This window comes from Adiantum capillus-veneris, chromosome 18 (genome assembly GCF_014529385.1).
Source record: "Adiantum capillus-veneris isolate H3 chromosome 18, ASM1452938v2, whole genome shotgun sequence".
Taxonomy (NCBI): Eukaryota; Viridiplantae; Streptophyta; class Polypodiopsida; order Polypodiales; family Pteridaceae; genus Adiantum; species Adiantum capillus-veneris.
In genome coordinates, this window is record NC_140948.1 from 130,061,236 (window position 1) to 130,078,044 (window position 16,809).

At 43.7% G+C, this 16,809-nt stretch overlaps 1 protein-coding gene across 3 annotated transcripts in view; it reads right to left on the reverse strand.

Annotated features, from left to right (window-relative positions):
- The window catches only part of LOC147436403 (nudix hydrolase 20, chloroplastic-like), a 209,396-nt gene that overhangs the window by 111,002 nt on the left and 81,585 nt on the right, over window positions 1-16,809 (reverse strand). For all 3 annotated transcript variants that reach the window (XM_086489318.1, XM_086489319.1, XM_086489317.1), the window contains exons 3-4: window positions 16,215-16,410; window positions 3,173-3,253 (exon numbers count right to left, since the gene is read on the reverse strand). In XM_086489318.1, coding sequence (XP_086345444.1) covers window positions 3,173-3,253; window positions 16,215-16,410 — 277 coding nt within the window. The remainder of the gene's footprint in view (window positions 1-3,172; window positions 3,254-16,214; window positions 16,411-16,809) is intronic.

The following is a 16,809-nucleotide window of genomic DNA, read 5'->3' on the forward strand; positions in this document are numbered from 1 at the left end:
ATTTCTCCTTAATGCTTCTTGAAAAGTTCAAAAACCTTGGAACAAGAATTACACCTACCGAATCATTTAAAATCCAACTTGAATTGGTAGGTACGTCTGCTTCTTTTGAAAGATTTTTCCAAAGTTGATTTATGTTAGGTAAAATGGCTTTGAAACAATAACTAAGCCATTTGGAAACCTTTGTTAGAGAGGTGTCACAAGAAGCAACTATAAATCTAGGTTTTAAGGGATTTTTGTGGAACTTCCAAACAGTATACAAAAATGGTAATTTAGGTTGGCACTTGAAACCAAAAGACTTACAAAAGTCTGGATGTTTCAAGATAGCCTCTTGCATCGAAAGATCACAACCATTGTAAATTTGAGAGTTCACGTCATCTAATAAGCATCCTAAATAGACTTTTTGCACGTAACAACAAAGTTATTAGAGCACTTATCTACGTGCTAGGTAAATCAATCTCCAACTGTAATCTCTATATGCAAAAACTCTATGGTTAGAAGTGCCATCACTCTCAATTCTAAAGTTTAAAGCCTTAGGGAGACCTTGTACTCCATAAGAAATAGTGTTGTGCAAGACAATTGAATTGATTCGAGGGATAGAAGGTGGATCAAAACAAGAACCTTTAGAAATCCATGCTATTTTAGACTAACTTGAAAGAAGAACTAACTCGGGTTTGGGATGCCTTCGCCAAAGCATAGGTTTCTTGTGGTAAATTGCTTATTTTTGAATAAAGAAGACTTTGCTTCCAAGTTAAAAACTTTAGGGAAAAAGGTATGCAAAGTTCTCATCCAAAACAACTCTTGAGACCACACTCCTTTATAAAACTCTTTAGATTACCCTGCATGTGCTCAATAGGAAAACAACGAAAAGACTCAAAGCCATGTTTTGCTATTGTCGCATATAAGGGTTTCACAATTTCATGTAAGGTGCTTTTACTTTGAACTTTTCTTGCTTCTCTTACATGTTCCTAAAACGGACAAAAGTTGTTCATAAGGTTTGGCTCACATACATCATAGAATTATCATGAATATTATAGATTACATAATAACTTGAGAGGTATGAACCGTACTTAAAGGATGATCTACCATAAGATGTTTTTTCCTTGAATGTCTCAAACGATTGAGAGCTTTTATGGAAGAACTTGTGTAATGAATACTAACTGAGACATTCCTCAGAGAAGCCCAACAAATAAGACATCACCAAAAACATGCAAATTCTTCAAATTAGACTTAGCTAAACACTTAGATCTTTCTTCATACAAATTATAACTACTTCTAGCTACTAAAAAGAAAGAAGGGTCAAAAAGACCTACTTGAGAGTGATCAACATTGTTGGTTGAAGCTGAGGAAGAAGTAAAAGTGTTTTTCATCTTTGTTGTTTCAGATCAACGCCTATCTCAAGACCAAAGATCCTAAAGGCTAAATTGGTGCTAGCCACACCCCTCATTTGTATAGCAGGGTTGCTGCGAAGCAGTGAGGTCGTTAAATAAGGCTGCTTGCGACACTCAAAAGATCATTGACAATAGCGTGCAATCGAGTGCCCATGATCCCTTGCTAGAATCACTACTTAACCTATCCTCTTTCATGAAACCGAGAAACCCTTGGTCCAAAGGACCCACATTAAGATGTTATTTTTATTTTTTAAGAGTTTTAAGGAAAACAACTATGATTTAAAAACATACATTTTACAAAGTTATATTTTATAACTTTATCACAAAAACAAAACAAAAGCAAACACAAAGTAAAAAACAAAAAACAATAAATACATAGATTTACATAGATCAAGACAAAGTAAAACATAAAAGACAAAAATCACTCACATAACAAAAACCAAATCAAAATCAAGACAAAAAGAGACTCTACACAATTGATCATAATAAAACCAATATTTACAAAAGGCCCATTATTCATATTATTTAATATTTTTTAAAACGAAAAAACTTTACTTAGGACGAGAAAAAAATACACACATAAAATCACATAGACACATGAGTATAAGATTAATAGTTGTTGGGGTATGCACACCCTCCCAATATATCTCCATGAAGCTCAATAGTTGGTCACCACCACTCAGACGAAAATCAAGAAGATTTGTATGTCTGCCAGATGATTGAAAAATATACCTTCATAAGGTTAGAATAGTCAAAACGTAGGAATTATAAGTGGGGATAAAACACTTACAAAACTATAAAAGCAAGGAACACAAGAAAAAAGAAAAAAAAACTAAATCACTTTATTTGCTACTAAAACAACTAGATAAAACAAACCGTTATTCACTTACAAATGTTTTTAGAAAAGGCATAAGCAAAACAAGATGGAAGCAGCTTTCTTGCCTAAAACTTGGAACAAGTACTCAACCTTAAACTAACAAGGATAAAGACATCTCAAAGACTTAATCCTAGAAATCAGACTCCACACAACAACTTCTAATAAAATACTAATGTAAGCTAAATACTGGAAATGAATATTGCTACGAACCTACAAAGAAGAGGCTGAAATGACCAAAGAAGTACAAAGATACAAACTTGACAATATGTGACCTCAACTTCGCTGCTTGTCCAAACAGGTGGAATAATCACCTGTCATGCATAGCTTGGACAACAGCTATGACATCCCTACTCACGTCCTCTCAATATTGGCCTGGATGCAGCAATGGCAAAAATATCGGTGGCGTGATCTACAAGAGGGACATGAACCACAAGGTGACGTGTCCTGGGGTCTGTTAAGGGCTGCTCCTCTAGAAGCAATCTCTCACCTGCCTCCCAACGGGTCCTTTGCTAGAGCCTGTTGAACTCCGTAATAAAGGGTGCTTGAGTCTGCATACCTCTAGCAAGAAAAGCCCAGGGCATCTCAGATTAATGTCATTCATCACCCTCAACAGAGACCAAAAGCCCTCTCTGAAAAGACAATGAAAGCGTCCCCATATCTGGCAATATACTGGGCACCGATATATGTAATGTTTCACTGTATTTGGCTCAGCTCGTTTAGCTTGCATATCTGCCACTCTGGAGGTACTGACGTATATCTACCCGTCTCCATGTGCAACTAATGGAAGGAGGTATGAAGCTGTCCTATGACACATTGAAGCCTGTCAAGAGGTGTGACCTCATCTATCTCGGTCGTAAAACAAATCCATACACACACACACAGATTAGATGTTTAGCAGTACACTTACCTTAGTACCAAAATATGGAACAGCAGCTCTCTCTAAGGAGAAAAATTGAGCACCCCCAAATGAGTTGACAACAGGATACATCTGTTCCAAATAACAGTATGATAATACATTAAATCTTTTTGCAAGATAATCAATCAAACATGTAGCAGTTCCAATTAGTATAACATCTAATAGACTAAGGATTACCCGATAAAGTCTTCATTTCTAATGCCAACAAATAATATGGTAAAACATCAAATGCTCCTTTTAAATTTCTCAAACAATCCTTAAGACAAACAAATGACGATATATATTTTTCCTGAAGCAACACCGTTTTTCAACATATCATGCAAATAATTATTCAGCACGTTTTTCAATTGCGACCAATTTACAGGAATTTACAATAAATTCGTGTATAAGCTCACGCCTTATTTCCCAACAACTCAACTTGTACGGTTAAGTAAGCTTTTTACCACCACCTGTTATCAACACCGAAAGTTCGATTATGGCATAAAGTGTCACAGTTCGTGTTTTTAATAGCAGCTTCAAAGACCTTGGGCAGACTCGAGTATGCATAGGGTTAACCCAATCAATGATCAATCACATAATAGGCTAACTACATGTCATGTTGTACAGCCGATAACAGTCAAAATAAGGATTCACAACTTCCTATAAAGGATGAAAGAAAGCCGTATACAGAGGGCAAACTTGTTTATCAACCACTCCAAGAAATTTGGCTATGATGAGGGATTCTCTATTATGGTTGAAATTGTCACACAAAATCCATGTAACATTGTTATCATCAGAGCCTTGCAACATGGTGGTTCCAAAAGAAATATACCACAGACATTGCTTCTTGATGTGCATTCATGCACATGCGCACATTTGTGCGCAAGCATGCGTGAGTATGTGTGTACACACACATGCCCATGTGCATCTGTGCACATGCATGCACACACACGTGTAACGTGTGTAAAACTGGTGTACACAACATACAGAACCTCCTTACTTGCAAATTAGCTTAGCATTTCCTGATTAATATGATAGCCATACAGGTAATCTGAAAGGGCGGTGGTAATGCGTGTGCTAGTCTCCACCCAACCATGCTATTTTATAGCCTCCCCCTAGCGTACACATTGTCCGACCGTGCCGGTGGCCTTGCCGATAGGACCCATGTCCTTACATTACCCCCCCCCTTGGAGAATTGTTTTTGTCCTCGAAAACGAACGTAGGAAAATTTTTCTTAAGTGCGGAGACATTCTCCCATGTAAAACCTTCTTCAGGTCTATCTAGCCATTTTACCAACACCTATCGTCTGACATGATGTCTGGTGCGAAGCTCATGAGAATCCAAAATCTTCTTGGGCTCATGAGGAATGCTTGGCAGTGCGATAAGGTTAACCAACACACCTGTGTCAATGACATTATCATCTTGTCCTAGTTGTTTTCGTAAACCGCTAACATGAAAAACAGGATGAACTCGTGAGTGCTCTGGAAGAGCTAACTTATAGGCCACTTTACCTATACGTTTGAGAATGGTAAACGGTCCACAATAGCGTGGTGAAAGTTTAGCAACTTTTCCCATCTTCAGACTTTTTGAATGCTCCAAAACTTTGAGGAAAACCTTGTCTCCTTCTTCAAAAGTAGCAAGACGACGATGCTCATCTGCGTACTTTTTATATCGATCTTGAGCTTGCTTAACGTTTTGTCGAGAAACTCGAAGCATGTCAAAATGGTCTTGGAGAAAATCCTTCGCTTGCTGTATCTTCTCCTTAGCCAACCCCACCGTAACGGGTGATCTAGGTTGAAATCCATACAAAAGCATAAAGGGACTAAACCCTGTAGTCACATGCTTTGAACTATTATAAGCAAATTCCAATATAGGTAAGTAGTCTTCCCAATTGGTTTGCTTCTTGCTAACGTACGCTCGTAGCTTATCCTCTAGCACTTGATTAACTCTTTCTGTTTGACCATCCGTTTCTGGATGATCAGCCGTACTTCGATTAAGTTTAGTTTCCAACTTTTGGAACACAGCTCTCCAGAAGTGATTATCGAACTTTCGATCTCTATCACTAATGATACTAGCTGGAAGACAGTAGAGTCTATATATATGCTCTACAAATAACCGTGCTAATTCCGGTGTCTTAATCGTAGTCTTACTGGGAATGAATCGACCCATCTTTGTGAGACAGTCTACAACTACCCAAATGGCATCATGGCCACGATTTGTAGTAGGTAGTCCTACTACAAAATCCATAGAGATACTCTCCCACTTACCTTGTGGAATCTCTAAAGGATGTAAAAGGCCACCTACCTTGAGGCGCTCTTCCTTATTAACTTAGCACTGTTGCATAGTAACAGGGAACGGGCAGAACGGACCCTAAATGTTCCGAAACGGCGTTCCGAACGGGTCTGGCTCTCGAAACGGAGTCGGGAACGGAACACCGTTCCGGAACGGGGTGTAACCGGAACGGCGACCCGGAACGGGGGGGAACGGGGCGGAACGGCACCCGGAACGGTGGAACGGGAATCCGGAACGGTCAAACCAAAAAGTCAACTTTTTTCACTAGCTATTTGGGGGCATGTTTGGGGCTATTTGGGGTCAGATTTGGGGCTATTTGGAGGGCTGATTTGGGGCTATTTGGGGGCTATTTAGAGGGCTGATTTGGGGCTGTTTGGACTCTGGAGGCTCGTCTCACCTCCTCCTCAAGCTCTCAACATCTCTACTGAGCTACTCTCCTTGCTAAAGCTTTAAGCTTGGACATGGAGCTATGGCTTTTAGTTTTTCACTAACATATGAGCCTATAATACATATAATATATATAGTTTCTTTGGTCTACCGTTCCAGCCCCGTTCCCATTCCGGCCCCTCTCCTCCCTCCCGTTCCCGTCCCGTTCCGCACCCTACCGTTCCCGTTCCCGTTCCGGGTAACTATGCACTGTTGGCAGTTTAGTATGTACTCTTGTACATCATGATGTAAGCGTGGCCAATAAAATTGCCGTCGAATTAAGGCATACGTCTTACGAATACCTGGATGACCAGCACTTGGACTATCGTGACACTCAAATAAGATTTGGCGCCTAGTGTCTGAGTCCTTTGGCACACATACTCTACCTTTGTGGAGTAAGTAGCCATCATCAATGGAAAAATTCTTCCATCGCTTAAGCTCTTCCTGAGTAGGGGTGGAGCTCTGTGTGTTGGAGTTTCTATCTGCACGTGCAGAGACATGTTGATCTAGCTGTTCAGAGACATGTGAGTGTGAGGGATCCCTTTTTAAAACTGCATTCCACACTTTACCATATGATTCATCTTGTGCACACTTGCTACGTAATGACTCCAAAAATTCACTCTTTAGTTCCGTGAAAGCAAGTGAATTAATCTGAGGCATCCGACTTAGTGCATCCGCTACTACAGTATATCGCCCCTTGCGATATCGTAGCTTACAATCATAATCTTGAAGGATTTCTGCCCATCTAGCTTTACGGCCCTTCAAGTCTGTTTGAGTAGTAAACCATTTGATACTCTCATGGTCAAAAACTACTTCAAACTCGGCACCATACAAATAGTGTCGCCACTTTCGTAAAGCGTAAATTATGGCATAGAGCTCTCTCTCATAAACAGAATAATTTTGTTGAGCTCTATCTAACTTTTTACTTTCAAAGGCTATAGGTCTTCCCTCCTGGAGAAGTACCGCACCAATGGCTTTATCACTAGCATCAATCTCTACCACAAACGGCTTAAGTGGGTCAACGATGCTAGGATGGGAGCAGTGGCTATAGCTACCTTGAGCTGTTCGAAACTGCGTTTTTGGGCTTCTTCCCAAGAAAAGGTCTTACCTTTTGCTTCAAGTTGATCCGTCATAGGAACAGTGATTTTGGCATGGTCACAGATATACTGTCGATAAAATCGAGCCATGCCTAAAAATATTTGAAGCTCCTCAACCGTGTTGGGATGTAGCCATCGAAGAATGGCAACGACCTTGTCAGTGTCCATCTTGATGCCAGAATAAGAGATCACATGACAGAGGTAATGTATCTCTGTTTTAAAGAAATCGCACTTGCTTTGCTTAGCATACAGCGCGTGAGCTCGTAGTTGTTCGAACACTAATCGTAAGTGTTCTATGTGTTCATCTTCAGTCTTACTGTAAATGAGAATGTCATCAAGAAAAACCACAACAAATTTTCCAAGATAGGGACGTAAGACACTATCCATGAGTGTGTGTGATAATCGTGAAGCTCGCTACTGCTACCCGCACGCCCCCCCCCCTTCTTCGCTATCGCTGCCTGCCCCCCTGCCCCTGCATAACACCCTCGCCCTCACCTCCTCGCACAGCCCTCTCCCTGCTCGCCCCCTACGCAGCCCGTCCTGCCCGCCCCCCTGCCCCCGCATAACACATTCGCCCTCACCTCCTCGCACAGCCCTCTCCCTGCTCGCCCCCTACGCAGCCCGTCGTGCCCGCCCCCCTGCGTAGCCAGCCCCCAACCGCCCCCTTGCGCTGTCCACCCTGCCCGCCTGCTGCCGCCCCCGCTTCCCAGTCCGCAGCCCCCCTTCCGCTGCCTCTCTCGCTGCCCAGCCCCGCCCCACTGCCCGCTGTCCACTTCCCAGCCAACCCGCTTCCCTGCCACCCACATTGCCCCCCCCCCCCCCGCGGCCGCTTTCTTCTCTCTTTGCTTTTCTTCCCAAAGGTTTCCTTCAACTGGCTTTGGCAGTGCTGTTTTTTTTTTTTGACAATGTTCGTCACAGTTTGTTGCAGCGAAATTACTCTATCCGCTTCTCCGACACAACAGTAGACACAGATGGAGGCTCCAGCTCGAAACTAGCAATATTGAGAAAGTTATACTTGCTACTCTAAAATGTATCACATTCTTCAGCAATCAAAAAACTCAACCATCATCATATACTATGCTATATAGCATATTAGGTCCCCCAAAACTCAAGGAAGATTAGCTTTATGTTATAAATTACACTTACACAATCAAAATTGAATTTGGATATCAAGAAAGCCACCAAAAAAATCATAAAAGTGCTAATTTTGGCCAAAAAACAGGATTATGCAATTCTTGTAAATTGGTCATAACTTTCAATTTTAACACTTCGCTCTCCCTACAAGCATCAAAACATGTTGAGAACTATAAAGGCCTAACCTCTAGCCATCTAAACCTCACAAAAATGAAGTTTAGAGTGGTATAGTTGCCAAAAATTGAAAAAAAGCCAAAAACAGGACTTGTTTTTTCACACAGTTTAGGTTCACAAATGTTGTGCAAGAGTAAGGTTAATGGTGAGATCGATACTCAAAAAAAAATGCTAAGGTTGAGTCTCTGCCGCAGGCAGAAGACTGGTGCATAGGGAGGGACTTCAACATGTTGGAGGACCCTTCTGACAGGATTGGTAGCCATGCTACTGTACATGGAGTTGAGCTGGCAGCTTGGAAGAGGTTTTGTATGACTCTGAAGGTCTCGGATGCGTGGCAACACTCTAGTTTTGTGAGGCCCCCAGACAGCCTAGCCTTCTCTCATTCGGATCGCAGAGTGGGAGGAGTGAATCCATCGTGGATAGATCGCTTCTACACTAGTGACCATTTCACTGACTTGGGTGGGACAGTTGGCATTCTGGCAAGGACTTCCTTCTCGGACCATGTACCTGTGATCCTCACAGTGGCAAACAGGCAAAGGAGGGGGAGCACGATGCTTCGCATCCCTGAGAGGGTCTTGCTGGACTCTGCACTCAGAGAGCGAGTAGAGGCTCTCTTGACAGAGAGCTTGGACATGCAGGATTCCCCTGCTGCTGATAGAGTGGCCTCAGGACTTGCTCAGATTAGTCATTTCTTTCTCCAGGAGTCTTTGGCTCGCCTGGCTGCAGCGAGAGAGGAGGAGCAGCGTCTCAGACGGGGCGTTGCTTACTTGCAGAGGATGCAGGAGCAGTATCCAGACAGTCCTTGGTTGGAGGAGCAGCTACAGCAGGCTCGCCAGGAGCTTGTTAGCACAGAGGAGCGGCGCCATGAGTTTACTTTCCATCGACAGGCATATAAATGGACACAGGTGGGTGACAGAGTGACTGGTGCTTTCTTCGAGGCAGTGGGACCTTGGCATGCGCATGCCAAGGTCAGTCAGTTGAGGAGGCCCGATGGGTCAGTTGCTTCTTCTGAGCCAGAGGACATGCGTGCAGTTGCTCCCAGAATTTTATCGTGAGTTACTGTCAGCAGAGCCTCAGTCAGAGCGTCAGGATGTATACAGGGAGCAGGTGTGGGCACAGATGCCTTGCCTTGTGACTGAGGAGATGTGTCAGAGGCTTGAGCTGCCACTTCAGCTTGAGGAGTTGCACACGGCTCTTAGTGCACTCCCCCGTGGTAGCTGTCCAAGTGAGGATGGCTTGACTCCCAATTTGTTCTTGGAGTACTGAGACTTGCTTGGCCCAGATCTCTGTAGTGCTTTCCAGTACATCTTGCACACAGGAGAGATGCCTGACAGCTTGAGTGAGGGTCTGATCTACCTCATTCCCAAGGAGGATGGCTCCTTGGATGAGATTCGTGCCCCATCACCATCTTCAACTCAGCCTACAAAATTCTTGCCAAGGCTCTGAGTTTGAGGATCCAGCCACTTCTAGAGAGCCTTATACATGGGACTCAGACAGGTTTTGTCAAGGAGCCCGGTATCCTTGACAACATCTTTACTTTTTGGGAGGCTTCTGCCTTAGCGCGGCTCCGTGGTTAGGATCTGTTGATTCTTCTTCTCGATTTTGAGAAGGCCTACGACAGAGTTGACTGGGACTTTCTAGAGGGCACTCTACGCAGGATGGGCTTCTCAGATGCTTGGATCAGAGGGTGTCAGCTTTATACAGACAGGCTCACAGTCAGGTACTTTTGTCAGGAGGTAGAGATGATCGTTTCATGCTCACACGTTCGGTCAGACAGGGCTGCCCTCTTGCCCCCTTCCTCTTTCTATTCTATGCTAAGGCGATGAGCAGGTTTTTGGTGTCGCAGCAGGTTGGTTTACGAGGCTTAGCACTCCCTATTCGAGGGGATGAGCTACTGGACGCTGAGTTTGCTGACGACTCAGCCTTGTACTTGGAGGGCAATGAGGCCAACCTTCACAGGTGTGAGCAGGCTCTTGAGACCTTCTGTTGTGCATCTGGCGCATTGATCAACTGGAGAAAGACAGTGGCTTTCTCGGTTGGTAGTGCTCCTGTGCCCGATTGGATGCCAGGTGAGGGTTTCAGGTGGATTCCCCCAGGGACTGCAGTTCGGTACTTTGGGCTGTCAGGTTGGTTTGGACTTGTCTCCCGAGCAGCAGATTGCTCCCCTCCTCCTGTCTATCAGGAGGAAGTTGCTACATTGGAGCTCCGCATGACTTTCTTTGGCTGGCAGAGTTGTAGTGGCCAACCAGGTGTTGTTGGCTACTATGTGGTGCATCACTTCTTGCTGGATCTTCTTGAGTTCTTGTATCAGCCAGGTAGAGCGGCTGATCGGGAATTTCCTTCGGTCAGGGCGAGACACTTACAGCCCGGGCCAAAGTGGCTTGGCAGGTCATCACTCTTCCTTGTTCACAGGGAGGGCTAGGGATCATAGACCCAGCACAGCAAAGCAGATCCCTTCTAGGGAAGTTCATTGTCCGAGGTCTTCTTCAAGGTGAGGAGCCCTAGAAGGAGTTCTTGTTACAGCGGCTTCCTGCTAGGGTGTCTCAGGCAGGAGGCCCCTCGTAACCTTCGACCAGATGGATCTTCACAGAGATGCGCAGAGTTGGTTTGAGAAGGAGACTGGAGGATCGCTTCGCTGTGGGGTTGCTTCGATCTTGGGAGCACCTGCGTCGAGGTCCGGAGCAACGTCAGCCTACTTGCACGGAGGAGCGTCTGGGACAGCCCCTTGTTTGGAACCCCATGGTTTGCACTTAGAGAGGTCCCTCGGTTCGTAGTCGGCCTCATGTTTCTTGGGGTGCCATGGCAGCGGGTGCAGCACGCTCTTTAGGTGACTCGTTACAGTTTTTAGGCCTGTCAGAGGAGCTACAGGGCCTTCAGCTATAAGGCATGAGAGGGGTGCAAAGCATGTGCCAGGACATCTCAAAGGCAGTACCAGCTGAGTGGCTCACACCTCTCAAGTCAGCAGCGCCCAGATAGATGGGAGCCTTCACATGACTGGAGGTCCTCATCTCTATTCGGGCTTGCTCAGAGACTGTTCCTTCCCTGGCCTGACACTCCGGTTCATCTGGCGGGCCCGTTGCTTCCGCATCTTCGAAGCTCGCCCTGTACCACGAGCAGAGACCGTTCGAGACCTTTGGCTTGAGCTAGTCCATACTCTCAGAGGACAGTTCGAGAGACTCCAGGGCAGCTCCGACCGCATGAGGGAGCGTAGAGAGGCTTTCCTTCGACTTTGGCGTCCTGGGCCATTTTTCACCATGGATCAGAGTGTGTTTAGATGGCACTACCGTCCACCGGTGTGGCTTTTACCTCCTCCCATCCCCTGATATAGCCTCATTGTACATATGTTGTTTTTTCATTGGAGAGTCTCCCCATCATGATTGTTGTAGTCCTCTCTTGTAGAGGAGGTTGTAGCCCTATGGGCAGTTTCATTAACTAATAGAAGGATCTTTTTCTCGGGAAAAAAAAGACACTATCTATGAGTGTCATAAATGTAGCTGGAGCATTGGTTAGACCAAAAGGCATAACCAAAATTCAAAATGCCCGAACCGTGTTCTAAAGACAGTTTTGGAGATATCTTGTAAAAGGATACGCACCTGGTGGTATCCTGAACGAAGATCTATCTTTGTATAGTATCTTGCCTCATGGAGTTGATCAAACAACTCATCTACTCTTGGCAGAGGATACTTGTTCTTGATGGTTATGGAATTTAATCCGCGATAATCTACACACATGCGCATAGTACCATCTTTCTTTTTTACCAATACAATTGGTGATGCCCAAGGCGAAGTGCTAGGTCTAATGAAACCACGGACGAGGTAGTCAGCCAACTGACTCTCAACCTCCTTGGCTTCTTTAGCACTCATACGATAAGGTGGTTTACTCACAGGTTTAGTGTCTGACAAGACATCTATGCCATGCTGCACATCACGTGTAGGGGGTAAACCCGGTGGTAAATCACTTGAGAACACATCACTATACTGCGTGAGTAAGTGAGTTAGCTTTTGCCGTGCAAAAGGAGAAAGTAAACTAGAGTTATGCTGGGATGGAGAATCTTGTAATTCCTGTAATGTTTATTTTACAACAGTTGCACGTTGCTCTATAGAATTAAGGGCACTTTGCTCGTTAGATTTATTAACACTTTGTTTATCAGTAGAATTCATTGTACTCTGCATACCATTAGAATTCATTGCACTTTGCATACCATTACTAGAATTCACCGCACTTTGCTCTTGAGAATTCACAAGACTTGGAGACAAGCAGTAACACAAAAAAAATTCATCTATTAAATCTACTTTCTGCAAAATAGAAAGCTCGGCTGTACATATAAGAGGTGCAGATAGTATATTTTTCTCACCAAGCAAAAGCACATGTTTACCATTGGCCATAAAGAATAAGGAATTGTGTTCATAACTAGTGCGCAATGTGTTTCCTAAACCATGCAGTCACTCCCGTCCTAAAACTACATCAGCACAGTCCATGTTCATAACTTGGAAGTCAAGGGTCATCGTATGATCTTGAACAATAAGCTCAACCCCTTGAACTATTGTGTCCCATACTTCTTTATCATTTCCAGACATCTGCTCCACCACATACTTGTGAGAGCAAGGAGTCTGTGTAAGCTTCAATTTCTTGACTAGCTTATAGTTCAAGAAGTTATAAGTTGCACCATCATCCACTAAAATACGAACACGTTGTCCATTAATAGTGCCATGCATGCGAATCAAATCATGGGGTCCAAAGGTGGGCTGCCACATTGATGCAGGCACACAACACTGGTGCTTTTCTTCCATATGAAGAACCTCTACAACACAATATTTAGGAGATGAATCTAATGTGAGGCGTTGCACCGTGTGCATGGCCTTTTCTTTGCCTTGCAAAAGAGGACAATCTTTCTTGTTATGTTGGTCCGAAAGACATATAAAACACAAATTGTGTTTCTTTGCACGCTCAAAATCAGCAGTGCTGAGAGACCCACGTGGAGTATCTCGTGATTGCTTAGACTTCTTAGCCTCTTGTAGACGTGGAGAGGTAGATTGTCTCTTATTCCTCTTGGAGCGTGTGGGAGATCTACCTCGCCATTGGCTCTTAGCCACATTGCTCTTAGCAAAAGTATTCTTAGAGTAGGGAACATTTCCTTTCCTCTCTTGGTCATCATCATATCTTTGGGCATGACTGATGGCTTCTTTCAAAGTTTTTGGATGTTGGGTCTTGACATGAAGACGATGGTCTTTGTCAAGACCCCTATTAAAACCCAGTATCTTTTGGAATTTATCTAGAGCTTCTAGTTTTAATATGATTTCCCGATACTTCAAAAGGTACTGTGTGAGAGAGAGGCCAGACATGCGGCATGCATCCCATGCTAACCAATTCTTATCTTCTTCATTGGAGTCCAAAAACTCTTTGGAGAAAGAAGCTTGAAACGCAGCCCAAGACAGAGGACGAGCATCTATTGGAAATGTCATCCACCACTTATAGGCCTTGCCTTTAAGAGAGAGACTTATTTCCACAGCCGTCTTTATATCCGGGGTGTGTCTCAATCTATGAATATCACTCCATTTGTGTAAGAACGTATTGACCGTATCTTTATTGCGATCACGCTCTTCCCCGTGAAACTCAGGAATGGTGATATTCTTAAGTAATGCATTGCTATCTTCTGCATCTTCTACAGCACTTGTCTCTTGGACTCCTTGAGTCGTGCGAGCTGGTTCCCTTGAGCCGTGCCACTTGTGGCTCCTTGAGTCGTCTGTGAATTCATAAATTTCACAAATAACTCCATAGATTGGTAACATTTGCATTTAGTGCAGAGAGGTTGCTTTCAAGCACGTTTTGGTGATATTCCAAAGTCTTGAAAGAAGCCATATCTACAAGCCCATGATCTCCTAGATCATCATCATCATGCATATTAGTGTCAACAGCACCCATGGTGCCCTAATTTTGATCTACGTGCTCAAAATCAAACGTGTGTGTAGGTGGGATATTCTCACCGGCCATGGTAAACACACACTAATGCAAAGAGAGATAAAACAATGACAACTTGTACCTTGAGAAATTGAGTCTTTGTGTTTTGTATGCTCCGCGATTTACATTGCATGCGAACCTCGCCTTGCAGGAATTTGAGCGCTTCACTTGTCGTTTGTTGTAAGAACACCTTTGATGATTTTTCACAAAAACCCGTCGTTTTTTTGAAGGCTTTTGTTCACTTTGAAGCTACCTCCTTGAGAAAAATAGAATTTTTGGAGGAAAACTTGCCTTTCTCCAAGAAGTGAAAAGAAAGAGCGAAGCTACTTCTTTGAAGTTTGAAGCTTTCCCTTTCCTTCTAGTTTTCCTTTCAACACAAGTAGGCTATCTTTCTTTGTTATACACAACAAGGGTCAATAGCTTGATGGTAAAGTGTTGGCCTCTTACCCTCATGGGGTGGGTTCAACCCTCCTTCATGCAAGGGTTAAGCGGGCCTTCCTATGCGCGCAGCCAATGGCGCCAACGGAAGCCTTCAGAGCCTCGGTGCCGTCGAGTTGCCGGTCGAGTTTGCCTTGGTCACCCGCCTTAGTCGTGCGCTGTGGAGGGCGTAGATGGGGCGGCCGCGATCGGTTGTCGTTGTCTGTCCGTACGTTCTTCGCACAGAAACCTGTGCCTGCCTTCTTTTTGTTGCACAGCGTAGACGTCGCTGTCTGCAGAACGTGGGAGAGAAGCAGCGCGTCGCATGCACATGCAACCCGCTTTTCCTCTTCTCCAAAAATAGCTCGGATACTAGTGAAAGGGCGGTGGTAATGCGTGTGCTAGTCTCCACCCAACCGTGCTATCTTATAGCCTCCCCCTAGCGTACACACTATCCGAACGTGCCGGTGGCCTTGCCCATAGGACCCATGTCCTTACATAATCCTTCCTGAAACTTGATGAAATGGAAGCAGGAGGAGAAAACACTCCATTTATTTCACAAACACCTACAGTTTGTTTACAATGAAACAAATCACCTGATAGGGGAGTAAGGTGTATCACATATACCTAGACGACTCCAAAAATAGCGCAGACTTACTTATGATGGGAACTGCATCTTATAGACTCTGGTAGTCATTCTCAAGACAATGTCCAGCTCCATCACGTGAAGCACTGACTAACACTTAAGACATCCCCACTAATGTCATGAGTGCCCAATTATAAGTGGGTGGTATCAATAAAGGCTTCAACACAACATACACACTACACATGTCATAATGCCCAGCAGTGAAGCACTGACTAACACTTAAGACATTCCCACTAATGTCATGAGTGCCCAATTATAACTGGGTGGTATCAATAAAGGCTTCAACACAACATACACACTACACATGTCATAATGCCCAGCAGTGAACATAGAAAAAAATAATACCTATGTATGTCATATAAACTATAATGTTATGACAGTTACATTACTGAGACCAACTAGAAACACTTAATGTCTAACAAGGATGACTCTCAATTACTAAGCAAGAAATATTTATTCAAGTGGGTAACTGCAAGTATCCTATTGAGAAAACTGGAAAAAACAATGATTTACGGGCTTTTTAGAGCTCCTCACAGTATAGAGAGATGTTTTGTGGTCATTGAAGGCCCTCCCTGTTCTGGTGGCTGCAAGACATAAAATGATCTACAATATGGGGACTAAAATCGTTTTTACTCTTCAAGTGAGGCGGAAAAGTTCAAATACTAGCACCTAAACATCTCATAACAGACATAATTACAGCATATCAAATGCATGGCGCTTCTACGAGTTTTTAAAAAATAGCAGTAGTTTATGTGTGGAAGCTTCCATGTACGTCCAAGCAAGTACAACACATCTAACCTATACATCCATCGCAAAAACATTAACCTTATCTTTCAAACAAAACTATATCAATTGATCTGGCAATTCCAAGTAAGCTTTATGTGGTCTATGCAAAGAGAGAGAATTGCACCTCATCTCGCCAACCAGGTATAATTCCACCGTCACTTAACAACTTGAGACATCTATTAACAGATTCTGTACGATCTTCGTGCGATTTAAGCTCCTCATTCAGAGTGACATACATGTTTCTTTCCTTCTCAGAATCATCCGTCTTCCCTCTTATGACATCAAAGACCTTTGAGAAAGGTATCAAATGCTGCACAAAACTGTCGCTTTATTGAATGTTCTTTCTCACACTCAAAATGGAAGCAAACCAGAATGACAAGATGTAAAACTCACAAGCTAAGAAACATTGATTGCAAACAACTGCACTAACATTAAGTGTGGAGCTAGGCGTTTAAGGGAGAAGTAGGAAAGCTATTGAATTGTCTAAGCATGATATAAGCAGAATCTGGAAGAGGAGACCCAATGCTTCTAAACAGCATTACCCTGCAGCAATCCACCCATGAGCACAGAAAGTACATGTAACCAACAAGCACCACATATCAGCGGGGAAAATCACTTGAACAGACTTTAAACAACAATTGGAAGCACATAAAAGCACTTCACACTTAATAGGTTGAAGACGACACCTAAGAGGTGGAGTTCCCCGTCAAAGAATGCCA